General features: G+C 43.8%; 1 protein-coding gene across 6 annotated transcripts in view; it reads left to right on the top strand.

Moving 5' to 3' along the window:
- The window catches only part of TRIO (trio Rho guanine nucleotide exchange factor), a 374,356-nt gene that overhangs the window by 261,548 nt on the left and 90,539 nt on the right, over nucleotides 1-22,269 (top strand). For all 6 annotated transcript variants that reach the window (XM_032626733.1, XM_032626732.1, XM_032626734.1 and 3 more), the window contains 12 exons: nucleotides 5,561-5,755; nucleotides 5,854-5,969; nucleotides 6,793-6,859; nucleotides 7,466-7,575; nucleotides 8,509-8,578; nucleotides 9,171-9,260; nucleotides 10,991-11,083; nucleotides 13,160-13,271; nucleotides 14,637-14,827; nucleotides 16,740-16,841; nucleotides 20,300-20,442; nucleotides 21,062-21,161. In XM_032626733.1, the coding sequence (XP_032482624.1) occupies nucleotides 5,561-5,755; nucleotides 5,854-5,969; nucleotides 6,793-6,859; nucleotides 7,466-7,575; nucleotides 8,509-8,578; nucleotides 9,171-9,260; nucleotides 10,991-11,083; nucleotides 13,160-13,271; nucleotides 14,637-14,827; nucleotides 16,740-16,841; nucleotides 20,300-20,442; nucleotides 21,062-21,161 (1,389 nt within the window). The remainder of the gene's footprint in view (nucleotides 1-5,560; nucleotides 5,756-5,853; nucleotides 5,970-6,792; nucleotides 6,860-7,465; nucleotides 7,576-8,508; nucleotides 8,579-9,170; nucleotides 9,261-10,990; nucleotides 11,084-13,159; nucleotides 13,272-14,636; nucleotides 14,828-16,739; nucleotides 16,842-20,299; nucleotides 20,443-21,061; nucleotides 21,162-22,269) is intronic.

Raw genomic sequence — 22,269 nt, 5'->3', positions numbered from 1 at the left:
GTGGTGTATATGTACTACTATATTTAAAAAGGATAACCAACAAGGACCTACTGTATAGCACAGGGAACTCTGCTCAGTGTTATGTGGCAGCCTGAATGGGAGGGGAGTCTGGGGCGAATGGACTCATGTGTATACATGGCTGAGTTGCTTTGCCGTGCACCTGAAACTATCACAGCACTGTTAATTGGCTCTACTCCAATAGAAAACTAAAACTTAAAAAAAAAGAAAAAGTGTTCCTAAAAAAAAAATGTTCCTATAAAGTAAAAAGATTGAATTTCTTGTGTGGCCCTTATCTTGGCTTTGAAAACATATCCATGGGGAATTTTTAAATGGTTTAGAATGACAACAGCTACTTTGTATTATGTTTATTTTTCCTTTCTGATACATTCTGTAACAACTTCTGAGTCCTGCTGTTCTTTCTTCCTGGGGCTCTCTTCTCAGCTCCCCTCCATCCCAAGCTGTAAGTGTACTTTTTCCATTCAGGCTCTCGGTGCCAGGCTGTGGGAACCCCTGGTCTCTGTTCTGGAGGACACACAGTGTAGCGGGGCTCAGTGGGGAGGCCTGGCAGCAGGAGCATTTGGGTAGGGCGAGCCACACCCAGAGGGGCCATGAACGCTCCGAGGGGGCCCCCCGCCTGCTCGGTTAAGGGGAGCTGACCTGTCGTACCTCTGCAGGTAAGGATCATATCTTTTCCTTCCTCTAGCTGCAGTACGTGTTTGGCCGAATAATTCTTATTTTTTGTTAATAATTGGATAATAAATACAGTTGTTGTGTGCCTTATATGATTTATATTTGTTTCATTGAATGTCATTTGGTTATAGATAGTAAGAAAATGCCTAAGATACACTCAGGTAGATTTAAGCTTTGCTCATTTGCACTGACTTAAATTTCCATGGATGCTGTACTCTGCAAGCCATGCGTACAGCCAGACAGCTGTTCACTGCCCAGCTCCAGGGGATGCCGTGCCACGTACACAGGTTGTGGTGGGAATGTCGTCGTCTAGAGCTGAGTAGCGTGGCAGCTTTGTGCCGCCAGTGGAGCACGTACAAAGGGATTTTTCCATTATTTCTAGTTTGCCCTTTTCCTCAGACTTGGGTTGTGGTTTTGGGAAGAATGAGCAGTAACAGGCATATTTTTGCCTGTATTTTATTTAAAAAATCAGCGTCTAAAATCATAGGTGACATCTGATTTTTCTATTTCCCAAATAGAGCTGTTTCTTTTGTCGGGTATACTGAATTAGTTTTGCCAAGAGGAACTGATGGGTTTTGAAAAGAGCACCTCTCAGGTTTTTTTCTTAGCATTTTTTCCTTGGTTTCTGGCTCCTTTTCTTTTAATCAGAAGGCGCCTGCCCTGGTGCTTGGCGACATCGTTCAGTTTTTCGTGTTGAAATGATGCTCTTGCCAGCCTTCTGTCCCTCTGTCTCAGCGTCTTCTAAGAAGTCATTTTTTCTCTTGTTAGGTAGAAGATCCTCCGTTCTGACATGACACCTCCCAGTTCAGTAGTTACATAATTAGTATTGTAACATTTTTAGGGTTCATGGAAATGAAACCTCTCCTCACTCTCTGATTAAGACTCAGCTTGATTCCTTTGCAACTCAAGGCAGTAATTTCTCAGAATGCTTTTAAGCACCACCGGCATCCAGCCCATGGGTGTTTCCTTCAAAGCAGATTTCTGTCCTCACCAGGCACGTACTGACTTGGACTCCCTGGGAGCAAGGCTTGAAAAGGAGCATTTCTAACAAGCTCACCAGGTGGTTTTTATGCACACTCAAGTTTGAAACCCACTGGCTTACTAAGACCTTCACAACTTTGTCACCCATGCCAAGTGCCTTACTTTGCTAGAAAGTGTCTGAGACCATTGAATATGCATCCTTTCTGGGTGTCTGATTACCTGAGAATACGATGAGTAAAGCTCTCGTGAGCATGTGGACTTCAACGTTCGGTCTGCCTTTATTTTTCTCCAGTCCCTTGATTATGCCTAAAGATGAGGTTGTTCAGATTATATTTGTACTCTTCAAAAATAAAAATCTGCTTTCATAACAATCTCTTATACAAACAAGGAGGCAGCTGTGTCCTGATAGTGAAGGATAAGCGAGAGTTGTTAACTGAAAATGCTGGGTGCCGCGCAGTACTTATCATAGGCATTTATGCAAAAAAGGGAAGGGCGAGAAATACACGTATACATACACGCACTTGCTTGTATATAATAAAACATCTCCGGGGTGGTACACAAGAAGCTGATACAGGTAACAGGTGAATGTGGAGTGAGAAGGCTTTTCACTTTGTGTCCTTTTGTACCTTTTGAATTTTGAATTCTGTGAATGCATTTTAAAAATACCAGTTGAGGGGCTTCCCTGGTGGCGCAGTGGTTGAGAGTCCGCCTGCCGGTGCAGGGGACACGGGTTTGTGCCCCGGTCCGGGAAGATCCCACATGCCTCGGAGCGGCTGGGTCCGTGAGCCATGGCTGCTGAGCCTGCGCGTCCGGAGCCTGTGCTCTGCAACAGGAGAGGCCACTCAGTGAGAGGCCCGCGTACCGCAAAAAAAAAATTAAAAAATAAAAAATAAATAAAAATACCAGTTAAAATAAAAATACACTGTTATAAAATGTTCGTGGATTAGCAGGTTCATCCTACTTAATTTTGATCACACCATTCATTCACTCAACAATTATTTATTGGCCTCTACAATATACCAGGAACCACTCATTGGTGCAGAGCTCATGGATTGCACGTTCTAGTTAGAGAAACGAGCAATAACATGATAAATGAGTAAATATATATACATACATGTTAAATAATAAGAGAAAAAGCCACGGGGGAGGGGAGGGTTGCCATCTTTGATAGGCTTCGGCAGGTCTCCTCAAGAAGCCTTTGACTATCTGACGAGCATTTTTGTTTAAATGAAGTTTGCAAATGGAAGATTTATAGATCTACCAGGCTTTGCCTATAGGAAACCTTTTGTTCTGTATCTAATTTCATAGACTCAGCCTGTTGGCGTCACATGCTTGCAACTAGGTCTGTTTTGTGATGTGTTTTTGACATATATGAAAATCTTCCTTTAGTTTCTTGGTGGCTTTTGTTTTCTGTTTTAATGTAGGTAAGATGCATTTTCTTTTTTATCTTCACTTCTATGTCCCCACTGCTTAAACCATGAAATAACTTTCTTAACTCCTTAAAGATTAAGGGGTCCTTGGACAACACGGGGATGAGCTGTGTGGGTCCACTTATACTCAGATTTTTGTCAACAAATACGTACTATAGTACTGTCTGGTCCTACTGAAGCCTTGGTTGTGGACTTCATGGGGGCGGGGTGAGAAGTGAGGTGCAGGGGTCAGCACCCCAACCCCTGAGTTGTTCAAGGGTCGGCTGTTTGCAGTGCCCTCCACTGATGTCATTCATGGCAGTGGAAAAGAAATGCTTAAATGGTGCTAAAACCCAACTTCCCTGTGCTTTTCAGAAGATTAATGTCTTGGTAAACAGCAAAACCTTCTTTAGTCAACCTGATTTTTTAAAAATCCTGTATCAGCCATGTCAATTGTCTTTGATATTAAAATTTAATAATGTTTCTAACTTAAATCCCTTTTGGAATTTATGTTTCCAAGTCTGAAGCTTTGATTTCTTACTTCCTTGATACATAATTGGGCTTCTCTTAACCAGAAAGGTATCATGCTGATCACAAATCAGAAGGTTTGTTTGACAGATATTTTCCTTTTAGCTCACTCTACTTGAGTTCATTTCCATGCAAGATGAAGGCCCTAAAAACTTTCAGAGTGTTTTGTTTGGCTGACTTTCTCCAATAAACAGCTTTTATACAATTTGCAATAGCAGTTTTTTCCACAGAGGTATTAATGTCTCTGGAGTTCTGTTTTCCTGTAGTTTTTTTTGTAAAGTATGTATTCATGCCAGTTAAAAGTAACTACCACTCCCATTGAAGTTGCAGGTGTATACACACTTGCATAAAGGACCTAATGTTAATTTATTATCTCAATAAATATTTGGTAGATGGCCACCATGTGCCAGACACGTAGAAGGTGTGTGAGATACTAGTGAGCAGAGGAAGCAAATGTCCCTGGCTGCTGGCAGTTGCATTCTAACCAGGAGAGAGACAGGCAGTGATCTTAGCAAGTGAATTACACCTCTTGGGAGGGTGAGGCGTGCTGTGGGGCGGAGCAGAGCAGACAGGGTGAGGGAGGCGCGTGGCAGTCGTGAGGGTTAGGGAGGCCGGTGAGAAGTGGCCTTTATTCGAGCAAAGCGTGAAGGAACCATGGAGACGTCCAGGGGAACAGCATTTCGGGCGGAAGGGGCACTGGTACACAGAGATGGAGGCCAGCAAGCCTGGAGGGATGGTGGGCAAGCTGGACCCTGTGGAGGAGCCTGGGGGGCGTTCGTGTAGAGTCTGAGGATGTTCACAGCTGGCTCTGCAGGCTGCCTAGTGAACTCTGCTCAAAACTTTTATTGTACAAAGTAAGATAGTTTATCCAGGTTTTGAACCCTGACCTCCTTCCTTTGGGGGATTTTTAAAGTCAATTTCCTGAGTGTTGGTCATAAAGATTTTCTAGTTAAAGCCTAAGCGAGGAAAGCAGGTTCCATAGCAGCAGAGTAACTGTACTTGTATGAAGTGCCAGTGGGAAGGTTGAAGGAAGCCCAAGGACTAAATGAAACGGTAGCAACAAATGATACAAGTAATAAGGCAAAATGAGTGAAATGATAAGTGAAATAAACGGATGTGACGAAAAATCTGTTGAAGAATCGGATTTGACTGAAATCACTGCCGTATGTATGTATGTATCTATCCATCCATCCATCAGACCAGTGTTTTATGGTTATCCGTAGCTATAAAAGTAGGAAAGTCATACTTAAAGATCTTTCTATGTGCATATAAAATGAAATAAGTGTATTTCTGAGAGAGAGTTTTAAAACAGGGACTAAGTTTAAAATACCTCTATGAAGGCAGCTTCCCTAGTCGTGGCTTTTCCTCCGGGTCTGCTGAGAATTAAAGAAGAAACGAGCGCGTGCTGTGATGCTGTGGCTTCAGGGATTTGGTTGAGCATCTGTGGGGTGGGGGGGGGGGGGCGGCGGGGGCTTAGCCACATAGGCTCCAGGAGAACGAAAATCTCAGACGGCTGCTGCCCTAAAAGGGCTTTCGGTCTAACTGGGGACACAGAATAAACAAGCGTAAGGCGGGAGGTGTCCGTAAGCACTACCTATGGCCTTCACAGGAGGAGAGTCGTGGAATGTAGAGGCCGTCCTGAGTGAGCATCACTTGTTCATTTTGCAGAGGGACTGACCATCTACCAGGTGAAGGCACCGTCCAAAGACAGTCCAGACTTCTTCCTCGAGGTCATAAAAATGCCATTCATTGCAGAAGAGCTGAGGAAACGGAGCCAGTCTAGGATCGGGGGGATGAATTGGGTGGACTTAGGGTTTCAGTCTGAGCTTCTGTCACCAGCAGTTATTTTCCTGTTCAGAGCTCAGAGTTGTAGGCACGTTGCCACCGTGTTTCTGGTTTCTGGCAGTTGGGTTCATTTGCTTCACAATACTTTCCTGTTGTTTTTTTTGCAGCAAACCAAAGAGAGAGTGAAGCTATTGATACAGCTGGCTGATGGCTTTTGTGAAAAGGGGCATGCCCATGCGGCAGAGATAAAAAAATGTGTCACTGCAGTGGATAAGAGGTACAGAGATTTCTCTCTGCGGATGGAGAAGTACAGGACCTCTTTGGAGAAAGCCCTGGGGATTTCTTCAGATTCCAACAAATCGGTAAATTGCTTTGTGCAAATTGAATAAATGACTGTCTTCTTCTTCGTACTGTTTGTCGATTTAATTAACTGAAGTTCGTTGACTCCCTTATTCCACAGAGTAAAAGTCTTCAGCTAGACATCATTCCGGCCAGTATCCCCGGGTCAGAGGTGAAACTCCGCGATGCCGCTCATGAGCTTAATGAAGAAAAACGGAAATCTGCCCGCAGGAAAGAGTAAGCTTGTCTTTAAGAACCTGCCAGGATTCACTGAAAAAGTGAAGAAAATGTCACTTGGACAAAGATGCTTACTTCTGTGTGTGCTTTGAAATCAAGCAGTGTTCATACTTTTCATTGCTCTGAATGTGCTTAGTTTTTACAGCAAAAATGCCACTGTGTCCACTGTCCCCTGATGCAGAGACAGTATCTTGTTGTTTTGTTCATGTGCCCCCATTTCATATGTGGTTGACGAGTTGTTTTAGTGTCGTTTGTCATCAATAGGTCATGAGTACTAATACTAAGGAGAAGAAATTAATAACACAAGTGCAGCTCTTTGGAAGTTGCTAATTAGTAAACTGTACTAAATATTTATAAAGACAAAAGATTGCCCTAAACCAGTGGCTCTCAGTCGGGGCCAGCTTTGTCCCCCCGGACGGACATTTGGCAATACGTGGAGACATTTTTGGTTGTCACCCAGTGGGGAGCGGGGAGGGCTCCTGGCATCTAGTGGGCGGAACCAGGGATGCTGCGAAACGTTTTATAAGGCACAGGACAGTCCCACAGCAAAGCATCCTCCAGCCCCAAACGTCAGTACTGCCAAGTTGAGAAACCATGACCAGTAGGTACCTTAACAAAATTTTTTCCAGAATGTTTTTTCCTTTGAATTGGTGACTGGATACTGTTAGTTCTTCTATTCTTGCCTTAATTCTCCAGAACATATCACTGACTAGTGCTTTTTCAACCACCTTATTATTTCATAGACCCTAAAAGTAAATAGTTAACATAAGCATGTATCCTGACTGTGAACTAAACTAGTTGCTGTCTTTTCCTCTGCTCTAAGGTTCATAATGGCTGAGCTGATTCAAACTGAAAAGGCTTATGTAAGAGACCTCCGGGAGTGTATGGATGTAAGTAAGTTTTTCTGCTTATTTGTTGAGATGGAGTATAGTGTCGCTGTTGATTCTTACCTGTTGGCAGTTCTTAAAATAATCACGTTTTGCTGTTATTTTGGAGATTTGAAGTGCGCACGGAGCAGCCTTCTGTGCACGTTGCTGCACTTCTGTGAAGTTCTAGGCGTGTTGTTGCTCATTACAGAGATGACGCAGCACTAATCCTCTCATTCCGTTTACCACATGATGGCCTGGCTGACGTTCTCTCTGTGTAGAATTTTACAGCAGCTTCAGAGAACTGTGCCTACCGATTATGACTGGCAGCTGACGCTCAGTAGTTTAACGAAGCTTTGCCGTACCTTGTGGAGTAGGTTTATCCCAAAATTTGAAGCTGGGAAAACATTTAGAGCTGAAAAGTATGGAAACTGTTCTCAAGTATTAATAACAACTGAGATTTTAAAAAAATAGTTCCTCGTGTTTTTTTTTGCAAAAGGTTGTATCGTTAAGATATATTTTCAGTTATACATTAACCCTGGGTACGTATTCACAGAGGTCAGGAGTACCTGTTTCTTGAAGGTGAGGTGTGGGTTTTCATCTAACCCTCTCTGTTTCCCTCCCGGCCAGACCTACCTGTGGGAAATGACCAGTGGTGTGGAGGAGATCCCGCCCGGGATTGTGAACAAAGAGCTCGTTATCTTCGGGAACATGCAGGAAATCTATGAGTTTCACAATAAGTGAGTGGCTTTATCTTTGGGGACCTCATTAGCCACTCTGGAAATCTGTGCCGAAGTTTCATGACAAATGAAAGTTTCCAATAAATAAGCATAGATTCCAGTGATTTTGCTGAAATTTGGAGGAAGCCTGCCAGACTTGCTTCACAAGCACAGACATTCTAGAGACAGTTTTAGCAGAGACTCAACTTTGTGTTTACTTTTTATAGAAATGAGATTAGGAAAACTGAAAGCTGGTTTTGTAGGGACCCTAACTTCTCTCAAGCCTTTGTCATCAGCTGCTGCATCAGTTAACTTCTTAAGGTTAAAGAAAGAACCGCCCTCTGTGGGGCTGCTGGCTGGCGTTTGGTCTTTTCTAATAAGAAGGAGGAAGGCACTGAGGACTGAACAGATGTGTAGTGTGACCAGAATAAAGTGCCCTTTCCACAGGCCATAGGAGGAACATGGTTTTATTTTCAAGATCAAAAAAAAAGGCAGCAGAAGCTCCTCTAGGTGGAGCCTGTGCAGCCCAAATAGCCTGTGGAAAGATGATGCTGGGCCAGAGCTGGCGGTGTCTTCCCCGCTTCCCTGCCCCCCACCCCAGCAAAGATGCTAGAATCTAAACGGGTTCTCTAGGTTGAGTGTTTACCTCCCTAACTTATGTCCTTAGCTAGTAAACGTACCACTTTCCCAGAAGTAAGCTACTGTTGAAAGTGTTCAAAGGCTAAACTGGTGAACTCTTTGAAAGCCGCGATAACTTACCCTAGTTCAGAGCACTTGCTCTACATTTTGTTAAATTAAAGTCTAGAAGTTACAGTTTTCACTGCATTTAATTAAAATGATGAAGTTCAGACATTGTCTGAATCCACGGTATGCTTGGTCTAATTCCCGGCGTATCTCACTAGTAAAATGTTTTAAAACACCGTAATCATTTAGTATCGTTTTCTGTCTCTGCAGCATATTCCTCAAAGAGCTGGAAAAATATGAACAGTTGCCAGAGGACGTTGGACATTGCTTTGTAACCTGGGTAATGAGACCTCAGCTGCTTGTTCTGTCACAGTTGCTTTGAGGGAAGTTGGAAGGAATACTGTTCATTTCTCAAGTGTTGCCATTTTCTCCTGGTGTCTACAGAGAGAGAAATAGACTTTACCTCAAAGAATTACATTCTACAGCTAGTTATTAATGTGGAATAAACTTTTTATTGACAGTAGTGATGGTTTGAGGTAGAACGTTGAGTTCTCTTCATGGCCCTGGGGATTCACGGGTAATCGTGAGTGCCCAGCCCTGCCTGGGAGGATTGTCCGGTCGGGAGGGAGGGAAGGAGGCAAGTGACCTGGTGATCAGGCCCTGCTCTCTAAGTGTGACACTCACGTTTGCATATAGCATCATGGGAAGAGGGGCCGGCATCCAGCCCTGACTCTCCAGGCCAGGGGAGGACGTGTGTCCTATTAGCAGGATGTGTTTCTTATTTTAATAGCTTTCTTTATAAAGTAGGGTTTCTTAAATTGGGGACTTGAATTTCATTTATATACACAGCTTCTTTTCTACATAAAAGTATATCATAATTTGATTTATTGTCATTTGAAAGAGATAGTCTAATTTTCTTTTTGTTTATATAGGCAGACAAGTTTCAGATGTATGTCACATATTGCAAAAATAAGCCTGATTCTACTCAGCTGATATTAGAGCATGCGGGATCCTACTTTGATGTAAGTAATAGATCACTAAAGAAGCTGTGATATTTTCTAAGTTGCATTTCGTGTACATAAAATGCAGCATGACTCATAACTTTCACCTAATGGATGGCATGATACCATTTTTATCTATCACATTTATAATGGGATATTCTTTTTTTTTTTCCACACTTTACTGGGGTATAATTGCTTTACAATGGTGTGTTAGTTTATGCTTTATAACAAAGTGAATCAGTTATACATATACATACGTTCCCATATCTCTTCCCTCTTGCATCTCCCTCCCTCCCACCCTCCCTATCCCACCCCTCCAGGCGGTCACAAAGCACCGAGCTGATCTTATAATGGGATATTCTTATATTCTGTTTTTAAAAGATGCTTCTCAAATACTGCAAGCTGTATATCTGTAAAAAATTCAGATTTTAATATATACATGTGTGTATATGTCATTACTTACAATTTATATATAGTCATTAATTTTTTACATGTAATATCATGTAAAAAGTATGAGTATTAACTATTAAGCTTCTTTCCCCCTCTATAAACAAGTAACTTTGAATCTTTTTTGATCATTTATTGTTCCCATTTCAATTTCATGATGTTATTGACTTCCAGAAGTGGCCTGTCAGTACAGTTGTACACGTAGCTCTCTAACAGCTCAGACCGTCGGGAGGTTCATTAATTATGTTCTCATTGGTGTGAACATAGTTCGTCTTTTTTGGGACCGTGTTGCGGGGAGGTTATTTAGTACGAAAGGTGGTGGAGCCTCATGATATAATATATAGAGTGATTTGGGGGTTTCCAGAACAGAGTCAAATGTGTGCCAAATAAATTTTGATTAAAAGATAAGGTACTTTCGAATTTTACGTATAATTTGGTGCATGAGGCCACGAGGGTATTAGACTTGTTTCCGTCTTTATGTTTGTACATGGCCGAGTGTGATCATCTGCTCTTTGCCGAAAGTCTGGGAAATTAGGATACATTTCAGCTCCTGTCTTTTGAGATGGAGCCCTGCCTGTAGATGCCCCTATCTTAGTGGCCATTCTCATGGCCAGTAGTTACACATCACTGCCTGGGTGAATATGAAGCCCTGCTCCCAGCCCAGTGAGGCCTTTTCTTTCCGATATTTCACACGGCCCTGGGTCTTTGCCATTATGTGGAGCCCAGCACTGTGGCTCTATGCAATTAGGATTATTGAAGGCCTTATTGACCGTATGGCACATGTGCTGTTTGGAATCAAAAGTCATTAAAAAAAACCCCATGCCCTAAGGAGGATGCCAAGAGCTAAGATACTGCAAATACAGTAGGTTGGTGTGAAAATCAGAGCAAGCAGGAGAAAGGACTTCCTTATAGCGAGGACGAAGGAAGCCTCCAGTAGGGAGGGTTGCGATGTGGCCTGTGACGAGGGTGCGCACGTGGCCGAAGCTTCAGGAGCTGCAGTGGGAGAGTCTGACTGCCGGGCAGGCGCAGTGATGATGGCACCAGGGGTGGTTGGCTTCCCTGCTTGACCTCTGCACGTGGAGGCCTGTAATACAGGGGAAACACTGTGTCTTTAGTATTCAAAGTGATGGCCGAGATTTGTTATTTTTACGTTGACCTTATTAAAAGAAGCAATAGTGATTCCTACTTTAGAAAAAGTGGTTTGTGTGTATTCATCGTGGGGGTAAATGAATGTAAATTTTTAGTTCCTGTTATCTGACTTACACAGTGGTGTGTGTGTGTGTGTGTGCTTTTTTTAAATTCAGGAGATACAACAGCGGCACGGATTAGCCAATTCCATCTCTTCCTACCTTATTAAACCTGTTCAGCGAATAACGAAGTATCAGCTCCTTTTAAAAGTATGTATGAAGCCTCTTCAGCCTGAAAAATTTTATGCACTGTGCATTATCCTTTTGACATTGTTTTATGTATGTAAAGTACCCTGAGTTTTTGAAATAACACCTAGCAAATTAATGTTATTTTACAACTCATTGCCATTTATTGCCCCGACCCATCTGTCAGTGCATCTGGTAAATAATAGTATATTTCTTGATTATGCACCTGAACTTTGTTGACTGACCCTAGTCCCTGACATAAAATGAGAAGGGAAGGAAAAATGGTCAATCCTGGATGACTTAGTACCATTGTTCCCAGTATGACTTGTATCAGACTGACCCCTGCTGTTTCTTGGTTATGAGTGATTATAGTTAAAATCACACTTGTAAAAATCAAATAATGATTAGTTCTGACGATAGAATGGTGAAGAAAACTTAGAATTTGTGATAAGAGTTGTTACAGAATTCATTATATATAACTGACGCACATTTTCTTGACTACAAGAAAAATAATTTACAAACTCTATCTCATGGTGTTTACCCCACCGTTTCCTTGGCTGGTGAATGTTATTAAACATTAGAACGTACCCACATCCGTTCATCCCAGTAAGAACATTGCATGAACCCAACTAAGTCCCCAGTTCGGTCCTAACACAGCAATAGGAGATGATCATGTAATTTTTCTAGATATAAAAGAAATACAGAAGATGAAGTTATGAATGCCTGAAACCCTTATTTTTACCCTTTTTGTTCATACAAAAAAATCTAGAAACAGTAAAAAGTGCCTACATTCTTTGGTGAAGGGGTACCATTATGGCATTCTTACATTGGAAGAGCTCTCCTGCACTTCCCTGTCAGAACCGCATTAAGTGATTTTATGACCACCATGGCAGAAATACGTGGTTGCTATAAACATGAAATACAAGTCAGGAGGCTAAGTTGTTTGTATTCACGTTTGCCCTTTGCTTTCTAATTCTGCAGAGGCAATTTACCTCTTAGTGTCCTCAGGATTGATGGGTTTTGCTTTTAGCACGTGGTTCTAGTAAAGATCTCTTCCTCGGTGACCTCACATGTAGTCATTTTATAAACCTTCAATTTATAAACCTGCTTCAGTTTATAAACCTGACTTTATTCTGCCCAGGGGTTCTTCAAGAGAGCAGTCATGAGCCATGCTGAGCTCCCCAGCGAGGAGCGTTTTCTGACAGTGATGTTAGTCTCAGTGCATTGCAGTTTTAAAGCGCTTTTTGCCAAGCTGCTCAGAATAATAGGTGCACACCATCTGGCCATGAGAAGAGGGGCCTGTCAGGCAGCTGCATTGCCCGAAACCATCCAGGGTATGACTGCAGGGCCACGTCCCTCTTGTTGAGTCCCAGGACACAGAAAGCTGTTGTTACTGTCACTGCCTGATAAAAATCATAGATGCGCTGGTGAGAAAATATCTTGGAGCCCGCCAGAATGTGAATCTGTTGTCCTGCTGTCACTCCTCTAATGACAGGTGTTCCCCTACACAGATCTGAAATGTAATTATGCCCGGGGAGGCGTGCTGCAATCATTAGAGCTTTCTGAATGTCCCAGCACAGAGAGGAAGCGTTTCCCTGTAGGTAACTGCAGCCATGCTGTTCCCGCTGTGAGACAGGGCAGCTCCAGGGCCGAGGGGACGTCGTGTTCACGGTGCCAGAGGGCTCAGAGTCATGCTGGGATCCTGTGCAAGCAGAGCAGTACTAACTGGACTCTGGCTTGACCTTCGGATGTAACCACTAGCCGACTGTGCTTTGCTACACTGCTTAAATATTTCATTTGTCATTTTTGAGGCTCGGTAGTTGACGTGGACACTAACTTCGTTTTAATCTCTGACTGTGTCTGGTTTCCTCTGAACTGAAGAAACGTCCTGATTTGAGCAGGACACACCCTTGCATCCATTGGATTAAGAGGCAGTTCAGTTTTATCATTCGCTCTCTGTGCGAATCTCTGCCCAATTGACCACAGTTTGTTTTTATCTTGCAAGTCATGGATTTTCACAAACTCTTTCATTTCTGCAAAGACCTCCGTAGCGGAGCATGTTGCTCTCCTGGGCTCGTTCACGGTGTCGGTTTCCCACAGGAGCTGCTCACGTGCTGCGAGGAGGGGAAGGGGGAGATTAAGGACGGCTTGGAGGTGATGCTCAGTGTGCCAAAACGGGCCAACGACGCCATGCACCTGAGCATGCTGGAAGGTACGTCCTCCCGCCTCCTGCTGACGCCACCTGTCCACCCCCACCCCCCCCACCCCCCCGCGTTCTTGTGCCTCTGTGTTTAGTTAGGAGTCATCAGTGCAGGTGCAGGTGCCTTCTTTTTGCAATAATTGGTCTCGTTGCTTCCCTTAAGGAGTACATGACATGCTTCGACCTCATCACAAGCCTGTCCTTGTCCCCTCACTGGAGAGCAGCCGCTCCACACTCTGAACCCTGGGAGCACCTTGTGTCACTTGCCTTCAGCTACCTGGTCTCTGTGTTAGAAGGACAGGTGGAAGGATAGGTAGATCCATCCCCCAAGATTGTAAAATCCCTAACAGCGCTCGAATCTTCCCCATCTCTGGCATCACTTGTCAGAGCCTTGAACCAAGCAGGTTCCACATCCCTGCCCGTGCAGCCAAACAGTGCGTGGAACGTGGCAAAAAGAGAGTCAGATAAATACGCCTAAAAATGGTCAACGCCAGTATAGTTTCCATGAATGCTTCTGTTTAAGAAAGCTATTTCTGTGTTTCAGCTCAACTCTCATTATCAGGTTACGCAGAGTTATTTTAAGAAGTAATCCTGCCCCAAATGCTTTGGCCAGCCTGTGTGGTCACCATTGGTCCCATTGAACAGTTTCCCAGTTAGGGCAGAGGTGCTGCTGTTTGTTAGTTACAGAGACCCCGCCCCCCCCCCCCCCCACCTCAGAGGCCAAGCCAGAGCACCTTTTCCCCCTCTGATGTAAAATCCCGAGCTGTTGGGCAGCCCTCAGGGCGTCACCGGGGACTCAGGCTCTGTCCAGCTGGTCTCTCTCCACTCCTTGGATGTTTTGCTGGTTGGCCAGCTGCAGGGTGTGTCAAGGCCACGTTAGCCTTCCATCTAGCAGGATGTGGGGAAAGAGCGGGGAGGGGACAGCTCGAAGGGCAGAAACCAGAAGTTGTGCCCGAGTCTCCCTGCGTGGCCCGGGCGTAGGTGAGCGTGCTTGTGACTGCTCCTGGCCGCACGGGGGGATGGGAAGTGTAGTGCTGGCTTGAGCGGCCACGGAGGGGCTTCTGCTCCTAGAGGACGGGGCCCCTGGAGGCTGGCACGTAACTAGAAGCCCCTGCCTGTGTGTCGGCCACTTCAGGAAGAGACAGCCGCAGTGAACGGCAGCCAGTGACCAGAGTGCGACCGACTGGCTTGAAGAGCTTCGTGTCCAGAGGAGAGAAAACCCCCCAAGGAAGGGTAGCCAGAGGCCCAGATGGGAAACCTTAATCAGAGATTGAGTGGATGGGCGTTTTGCAAATGTTTAAGTAGCCATGATGCTACTACTGCATCATTTTTCATTTTCTTTCAAATTGACCGTGCCTCCTTTTTTTCGTGTTCTAGGGTTTGATGAAAACATTGAGTCTCAGGGAGAACTCATCCTGCAGGAATCCTTCCAAGTGTGGGACCCCAAAACCTTAATTCGAAAGGGTCGAGAACGGCACCTCTTCCTTTTTGAAATGTCCTTAGTGTTTAGTAAAGAAGTGAAAGATTCCAGTGGCAGAAGCAAGTACCTTTATAAAAGCAAATTGTTTGTAAGTATAGGCCTTCAGAATTGTAAGTTTAAAGGTGACACAGTTGCAGCTTCTTGTGGTCAGAGAAAAATTACTGTTTGTGGCCTTCAGTTTAACCTCCAAACTCCTAAAGTGTGACTCTGAAGCAGCTTCTTCAGTGAAATTCTGACAGCCTTGAGTCCACTGGAGGGCGCTTGTGAGTTTTGAGTGTCCCTAGACCTAGGAAACTTGCTTTTTCTAAATCCCGTAGAATCCAACTGCAGCATAAGAAGACTTCGTAAGTGAACTTAAATTATTTATCTCCTGTGTGCCTTAACTAGCTTTATAAATCAGTCAGTCATGTTAGACTATAATTAAGTTCTCATCTCATTATAATTAATATTTCATTCACCGACATTGGAATTTATCGAAGCAGCCTACTGGGTGGCTAACTGTGGGCTCTTAATGATGAAGTTTGATTTTTTCATTAAAAATACATTTATGAAAAACAGCAGCAGAATACCATTATGAGAGAAAATGTATGTTATAAGCAGAAATCGTTTTAAAGGTACCCAGCCCCACCTGCCTAGAGACAGCCTCCCCTGAGCGCTTGGTAGATAGAGTGATGCCTCTGAATTCTTTAACTTGCCGGCGTACTTCCGGGCAAGAGAAACACACCTGGTGCTCTTTTCTGTGGGTGGCAGCCCCACACGAGTATCTATAAACCACAGGTCGACGCTCCGAAAAGTCTCGGGCGGGTGTCATCCTCGCCTTCCCTGCGTGGGCGATATCTCAGAGGGCTTTCAACACAAAATTGCTGGGCAGTGGGAGGAAAAAATCACAATCAGAGAATAGAAAATGGGGTAGAATTTGGTTTCTTCACAGGATATGGCAGATCACTTATAAATATTGGTAGATGTTTGGACTTTGGACAACTTATACATTATACATTTTTATGGTGTCCACGTATTAAGCAAATTCCCGAAGTAATAGAATGCTACCAAGTGTAGAAGTCACCTTAATAATAATCTGGGGTTTGCAGGTTCAGGCTAACGATAGGCATACCATTTTCTTTGGCTTGTTTCCTGTTTGAGATTGTCTTTTGGATCACAGCCCACCTTACATCATTTTAGATCATATTGTAACTGGAAAGAAAACATGAAGCATTGCTGTCTAATAATTTCACTAGCTGGCCTTAATCAGTCCCTAGGGACCAAGCTAGTCTGTTTTAGAAGCTGATACATCTTCACTTAATTTATCTTTTAAAAGTTAAGGTTCCCTCAGAGGCCACAATTATGAACCACTTCCTTTGCTGGAAAGGAGAGAATGCATTGGGGTGAACCTGATTGCGGGGGAGGATGAAGACGTTGACCTTCATCTACACTCTTCCGTGTTCTGCATCTCCTGCAAATGCATGTATTATAGAGAGAAAGTTTGTCTCTTAGCCCCCTTAACATTATTGGCGAAATAGTAAACATTAATGCTATTGATAAACACAGTGGAAACGAGCTGCGTTTTAAAATATCATTTAGCTTCTCCTGTGAAGCTAGTTCGTCAATGAAGGTGCATGGTAGCAGCTCTTTTGCAACTAGGACAGACTCATTTTATTGCTTATAAGGTTGAAAATAGCTCTTGATTTTCCAGATAATAGGAAATAGACCTTTCCAGATATTTTGTTTTCTTCTTCTGGATTTGCTTGTTGACCTGCATCAGGATTTCCAGTGGAGGTGCTCAGAGGAAGCGAAAGAGATGAAGCCAATCATGTGTAGCCTAAGAACAAAATTTCCTCATTTTAACTAAAGTGAGGTCTAAGGAGTATGTGTCAGTGTAAACAAAACCGTGTCATTACAACCTAGCATGAGCACAGGTCACCAAAAACGGTTTCCTTTGTCTCTGTTCTATATCCTGCCAGAATTTTACTGTTGCCTAATTATGTAATTGTCTTTTTATCCAGACCTCAGAGTTGGGTGTCACAGAACACGTTGAAGGAGATCCTTGCAAATTTGCACTGTGGGTGGGGAGGACGCCAACTTCAGATAATAAAATTGTCCTTAAGGTACGTCCATCCGAAGCTTGGGAATGTGCTTTGTGACAAGGTTACCATGTCTGTGAGTGCTTTTTCCTGTTGTTGAGCCATATTGGTTTTCATGTCCTTTTATTGTTCCCTTTGTGTTCTGTAGAGATTGGGGATTACCACAAAAAGAACAGTAGAATAAATTCAGTTTGGTATTCTAGTGGTGAAATTACTCGAGCTAAATTTTTGCTTGCCTACAAAAGGTCACTTGGAGAAAGGTCTTTCTAAACTTCTCCATTCTTCCAGTCTTGCAAAGAATTGGGTGATTGCATAAGAGATGCAAGAAGTTGAGGTACAGGAGGAGGGAGATATGGACCAGTAGCTCCCATTGTGCACTTGACCTCTGGTTTCCAAAGGAGAATAGGCACCTGATGAATCTGTGAGGGCCTTTGGCAGTTTCAAGGCTGAACGTGCCAGGAGTCTTCATGGGGTCCTAAGAGTCTTTGGCTTTCCAGTTTGGAGGCAGAGAAAAAAAGTGGCGGGGAGGGGGGGCGGTCATGATCAGGTGTAGGGTTTGGTAATGTTATCATTTAAAGTGTTTAAAAACACTAAGGGTGCTTTGGAGTGTGTAGTCTTTGAGGGAGGAATATATCTTTGAATATTTAATTTGAACGCTGTTTTGAGTATACTAACCTCTCCTAGGAAAGTTGGAGGGCTCTAAGGGTGTCTTGTGGACTTCCCTCCTCCTGTGTTTGAGAAAATGCAGATGGAACTGTCTTCCTGAGCTATCTGGAAAGACCATAAGCGACTTCAGATGTAGCTGAAGATTTGTAGAATATTGGGAGACGAGCCAAAGGCTTAATGGGCCTCTGGTGTGTGGACTTGCATGTCAGCAATTTTGTCCCTTACATTCTTTTTGAATCTCTCTACGGTATTTCCAGCAAGTGTGAGTTATTTAACAGTACAGCGCTCTTGTAGAGCCTGTACTTTAGTGACCGCTGACTGTGGAAGCCATTGTGTTCCTAAGGTCTTTATTCACATGGAAATGATGGATTGTTTTGCAATGAATATATGACTACCAACCCAGTGTATTCTCGTTAGTACTGGCGTAAAGCCCTATAAAATACAAATTGCACTGATAGCTCGATATTAGATAGCTGAACTTTTCTAAGGGATAAAGTTTTAAAGTATACTCAAGACCTTAAAACTTCCAACTCATGAGTATTTATCCAGATTAGCTGCAGTGACACATGCCAAAGGGTACATCTGAGACATAGTGCCAGGTATTCTAGCCAGACATGGACTACTTTCATTTAGGACATAATAAAATACTCACGATGCAATTGAAGAATCAGATTTCCTTGCAGGCTTTACCAAATGAAAGTTTTCTAGGGAATGGAGGGTAATATTTTTCTGACTTCTAATGAGAGGCTAAAGGAAATGCCGTCCTTATTAATTTCAGACACTGCTTAGCGGTGGTGGTGGTGATGGCGTAGTTGGTGGTGGAGGTGGAGGTGGTGGATATCTTAGCAGTGGTGATGGTGGTTATGGTATAGGTGGTGGTGAGGGTGTCGATGGTGGTAGAGATGGTGAGGGTGTCGATGGTGGTAGAGATGGTGAGGGTGGAGGTGGAGGTGGAGATAGAGTTGGTGGATATTTTAGCAGTGGCAATGGTGGTTATGGTATAGGTGGTGGTGAGGGTATAGACAGTGGTAGAGATGGCAGTGGTGTAGATGGTGTAGACAGTGGTGGTGGCGGCGGTGGTGACAGTAACGGTGGTAATGACGGTGATGGTGATGGCCTAGTACTTGTAGAACAAAATTGTGACCTGTTTTTACTTTTACAGTCTGGAAAGGAGAATTTTATTTCTAAATCCTTTCTTGAACAGATTGAGACTACTGAGAGTATGAAACAAATTATTCCCTTCTCTTAGCCACGTGGGGCCTTTGCTTAGTACTCTAGCTGGGTTACCTTTCTTTTACTGTCTCTGAAAAACGGGTGCCTTTTTTCCTTGTTGAATTAGGAGAATTGCTCTCCATAAAGATAATGATCAGTTTGCTCTACTTAAATTATGAGAATTTTCTTTATTTCTGAACATGGTACATACAGATCTCCAAACTTTGCCAAATGTCCTTTCTCAGATACTTCGCTTTGTTTAACGTCCCAAATATTTGTCTCAGGCATTTAAATGCCAGTAGTTCTGTGTTGTTCACAGTTGTCCATCCTGAGATGCTGATTTCATGCACAGATTCCCCTGTTCCCTAGTCACGCTGCCTCCTGCCCCAGGAGAAATCGGTTTAACTGCTCTCCCGGCATCAGATCTGGGGAGAGGGACAGGAGGCTCCTTTTCTCCTTCACTCATTTCTCTGTTACTGCCTCTCATTAACTTTGAAGACACACCCTCCAGTGAAAACATTTTGTTTAGAAAGAGAGTTCTCAATTTTAATTTCCTTCCCCAGCATGGGCTTTGACCTTGTATTTTCAAAAACAAGGTCCACCACGAGAAAATGCTGGGTTCCCCTCCCTGCGTGATCTCATCCATAATCCCACTGACAATTGTTTTAATCATTCATAGGGAATTATGCTTATATCATAGGAGGTTGATGTTTTCCGTAAGGAAATTAAAAACTGTTACTAAGGCCCAGAACATGTAAAAAAAGGAAAAAAAAAAAAAAAGAAAACCACCTCCTTTGAGGCACAGTGAAAGAAAAAAATCTGGAAAAAGTGATGCCATATGTGTTCATTCCACCGATGCTTGTTGAGTATCTACGATGTGTCTTTTCCAGAGAACCTTTCTCCAGTGTTGCAGTGGAGTTGAGGGAAATCCACCATATGTAACTGGCAGTAGGCTACCCTGGTTTATCCCAGTGGTCTAACCAGAGGTGGATACAGGCAGAGATGGGGGGATGGGCTGAGGTGTCCACCCCCCGGGAATCCCGGCCTCTTCACCTGCTGGCAGTGTGGCCTTTGGCACATTTCCGGTGTGTCCACACTGCAGGTCCTCATTTATAACAGGAGGATTAGGGAGGCCCCAACTCCATAGAGTGCAAGTGGGGATATGGGGAGCGGACGCAGCTGGGGAAACGGTGCAGCTGCACCAGTTGATCGTGAGTCCAAGGGGGCGAGGTGGCGAGCTCTGGGGCACTGGCCACTTGTCTGCCTAAAGGGCCTCAAGACACTTGGGTTTGGGGGTGGTTGTGTTTTCGTATTTACCCAGGGCTGCTTAACAGGTCTTAGGGCTGGAGAATGATTGATTACTAGGATATTCAGAGATCTGGAATAACATGAATGCTATAGAATAAAAACGGTCTTGATGACAGAATATTCAAAATTAGGGTCATTTATTTGGTGGGAAATTAAACACAGGAGATGGTTGCTTTTCTGCTGAAAAGTTATTTTTTAAACGGGCAATTCCAGGAATGCAGGGACCTGAGTGTGGTTAGTGCAGGTTCTGGAAAAGGCCCCTTCTGTATCCTGATTGATTCTAACACTTTGTCAAGGCCTCCAGTATAGAAAACAAGCAGGACTGGATCAAGCATATCCGGGAAGTGATCCAGGAAAGGACCATTCACCTGAAAGGCGCCCTGAAGGAGCCCATTCACATCCCCAAAACAGCTCCGGCAACGAGACAGAAGGGAAGGAGGTCAGTGCCTGGGGATTTTTTTGTAAGTTTGCTTTTATTGAAGGAAAGGAACAAGGCAATGTTAACATACTATTTTTCAAAAATCATTTTTCTCAAATATTTTTGAGAAGTATTGAGGAGTAATTTTTTAAAGAATACAATTTATGTATAACATCATTCTTAGTAATGAAATTCCTTTGTCAAGACAACAGCCTCCTTCAGCTTAAAGTAAATGAAAGTCTATATGCAAATCCTTAATTCTTTTCCTTTTCCACCCCAAGTGTTATTAATCTGTGCTCCTGTGTAAGTCGTGCATGTGACCTTGGACAAGTTATGTAGCACCTAGACGTTTTTGCTTCTCATTTCTAAAATGGCGGTGACCCTATCAACTGGATTTTTATTACTGTGAGAACTAAGTGCAGTGGTAGATGTTAGACTCTCAGCCCAGGGCCCAGCAAAAAACCTGTTCTCAGTGAAGAGTCAGTCATGTATCGTCATTAATACCGTGGTGGCAGCCGTAATCAGAGACCGATTTGCACCTCTTTAAACAAATCTGTTCTTCCTCCAATGGCTGATAGCCCATCTTTACCATTCTTGAAAAGCAAATCCAGCAATGTCAGGAATTTCTCTGTGTCTCCAGGGATGGAGAGGATTTGGATAGCCAAGGAGATGGCAGCAGCCAGCCTGATACGATTTCAATCGCATCCCGGACGTCTCAGAACACGCTGGACAGTGATAAGGTGAGCCAGAACGAGCCCTTTCTTTGGGGAGGTGCATGTGGCCAGTCTCCGGTCAGTCGATAAATGACAGTTTGTCATCAGCATTTCAAACAGCTGCCATGGGTTAAAAGAGGTGCCCGGACGTGGTACCAGGAGCAAAGATTTGCAGTGTCAGGGCTGGCAGACTTGAACCCTGAAGATTCAGGAAAAAGTCACTCGCCCTTTCCAGTGCCGTTACATGGTTTTCTATCCGAGTGTTCTAAGGCAGTGTGTTTAAGCTTTTTTATTTTATATTAAGCAGAAGACCCTATTATTTTAAATTAAGTCTTACACAGAGCCCTGGTGTGTGAAAGCGGGGCGCTCTGATTGAAGCAGGGACAGTGGCATCTGCCGGTGGGCCCTGAGGCGTCCGTGAACTACCCACCAGGAAGGAGGATCTGATTTGCAGCAAAGAAGTCTGTAGGTTTACCTTCTACAGCAGTGGCCTAGAGTGTCCTGTGATTCTGTCTTGATAGAATCAACTAACCTACAAAATAAACTGATGGGAGAAGTTGGAACCCTGGGCTTACGTGATGCACAGGTGACCAGAGTCCCCTGTAAAAGCCAGAGGAGGCATTGATGTCCACAGAGTCCTCAGTTCCTACTGAGATAAGCACCTATTCTGTTCTTTTTCTAGAAGGCTTAAGACCAAGTTCTTAAAACAAGGTTTTGACAGCAAGTAGGGGTTTCATTGAACTTGCCGTTGGTTCAGAATTCCTGGGTTTCTCAGTGCCTGACACGGGCTGGACTTTCCCACGAGAGACATTCGTCCCGAGGGGGCTGGAGGAGTCTGCCTTTGCACGATGTCTCCACAGCCCACTCGCTGTCCTGACCTCCCGTCATTTGGAGACGGCCGCTGTCAGAGGAGAGAGCCCAGCGCAGGGGTTTGCTTCAGAGGGCAAGTCTGAGTCCCAGGCTTCGGTCTTTTCTCACTTGCTTTCGCAGAATTCATGGTGTTGAATGTTGTTTCCAGGACAGAAGTGAGTAGGTTTAAAAACATTGGTTTCCTACATTGATTTCATTTTCAGACTTCTAATAGGAGTAATTAGCTCTTTCTCAACCTCCTTTTCGACTTCACTAAATAATAAGC

Source organism: Phocoena sinus, chromosome 3 (assembly GCF_008692025.1).
Source record: "Phocoena sinus isolate mPhoSin1 chromosome 3, mPhoSin1.pri, whole genome shotgun sequence".
Taxonomy (NCBI): Eukaryota; Metazoa; Chordata; class Mammalia; order Artiodactyla; family Phocoenidae; genus Phocoena; species Phocoena sinus.
The sequence above is the reverse complement of the archived record's forward strand: the minus strand, read 5'-3'. Positions and strand labels throughout refer to the sequence as shown.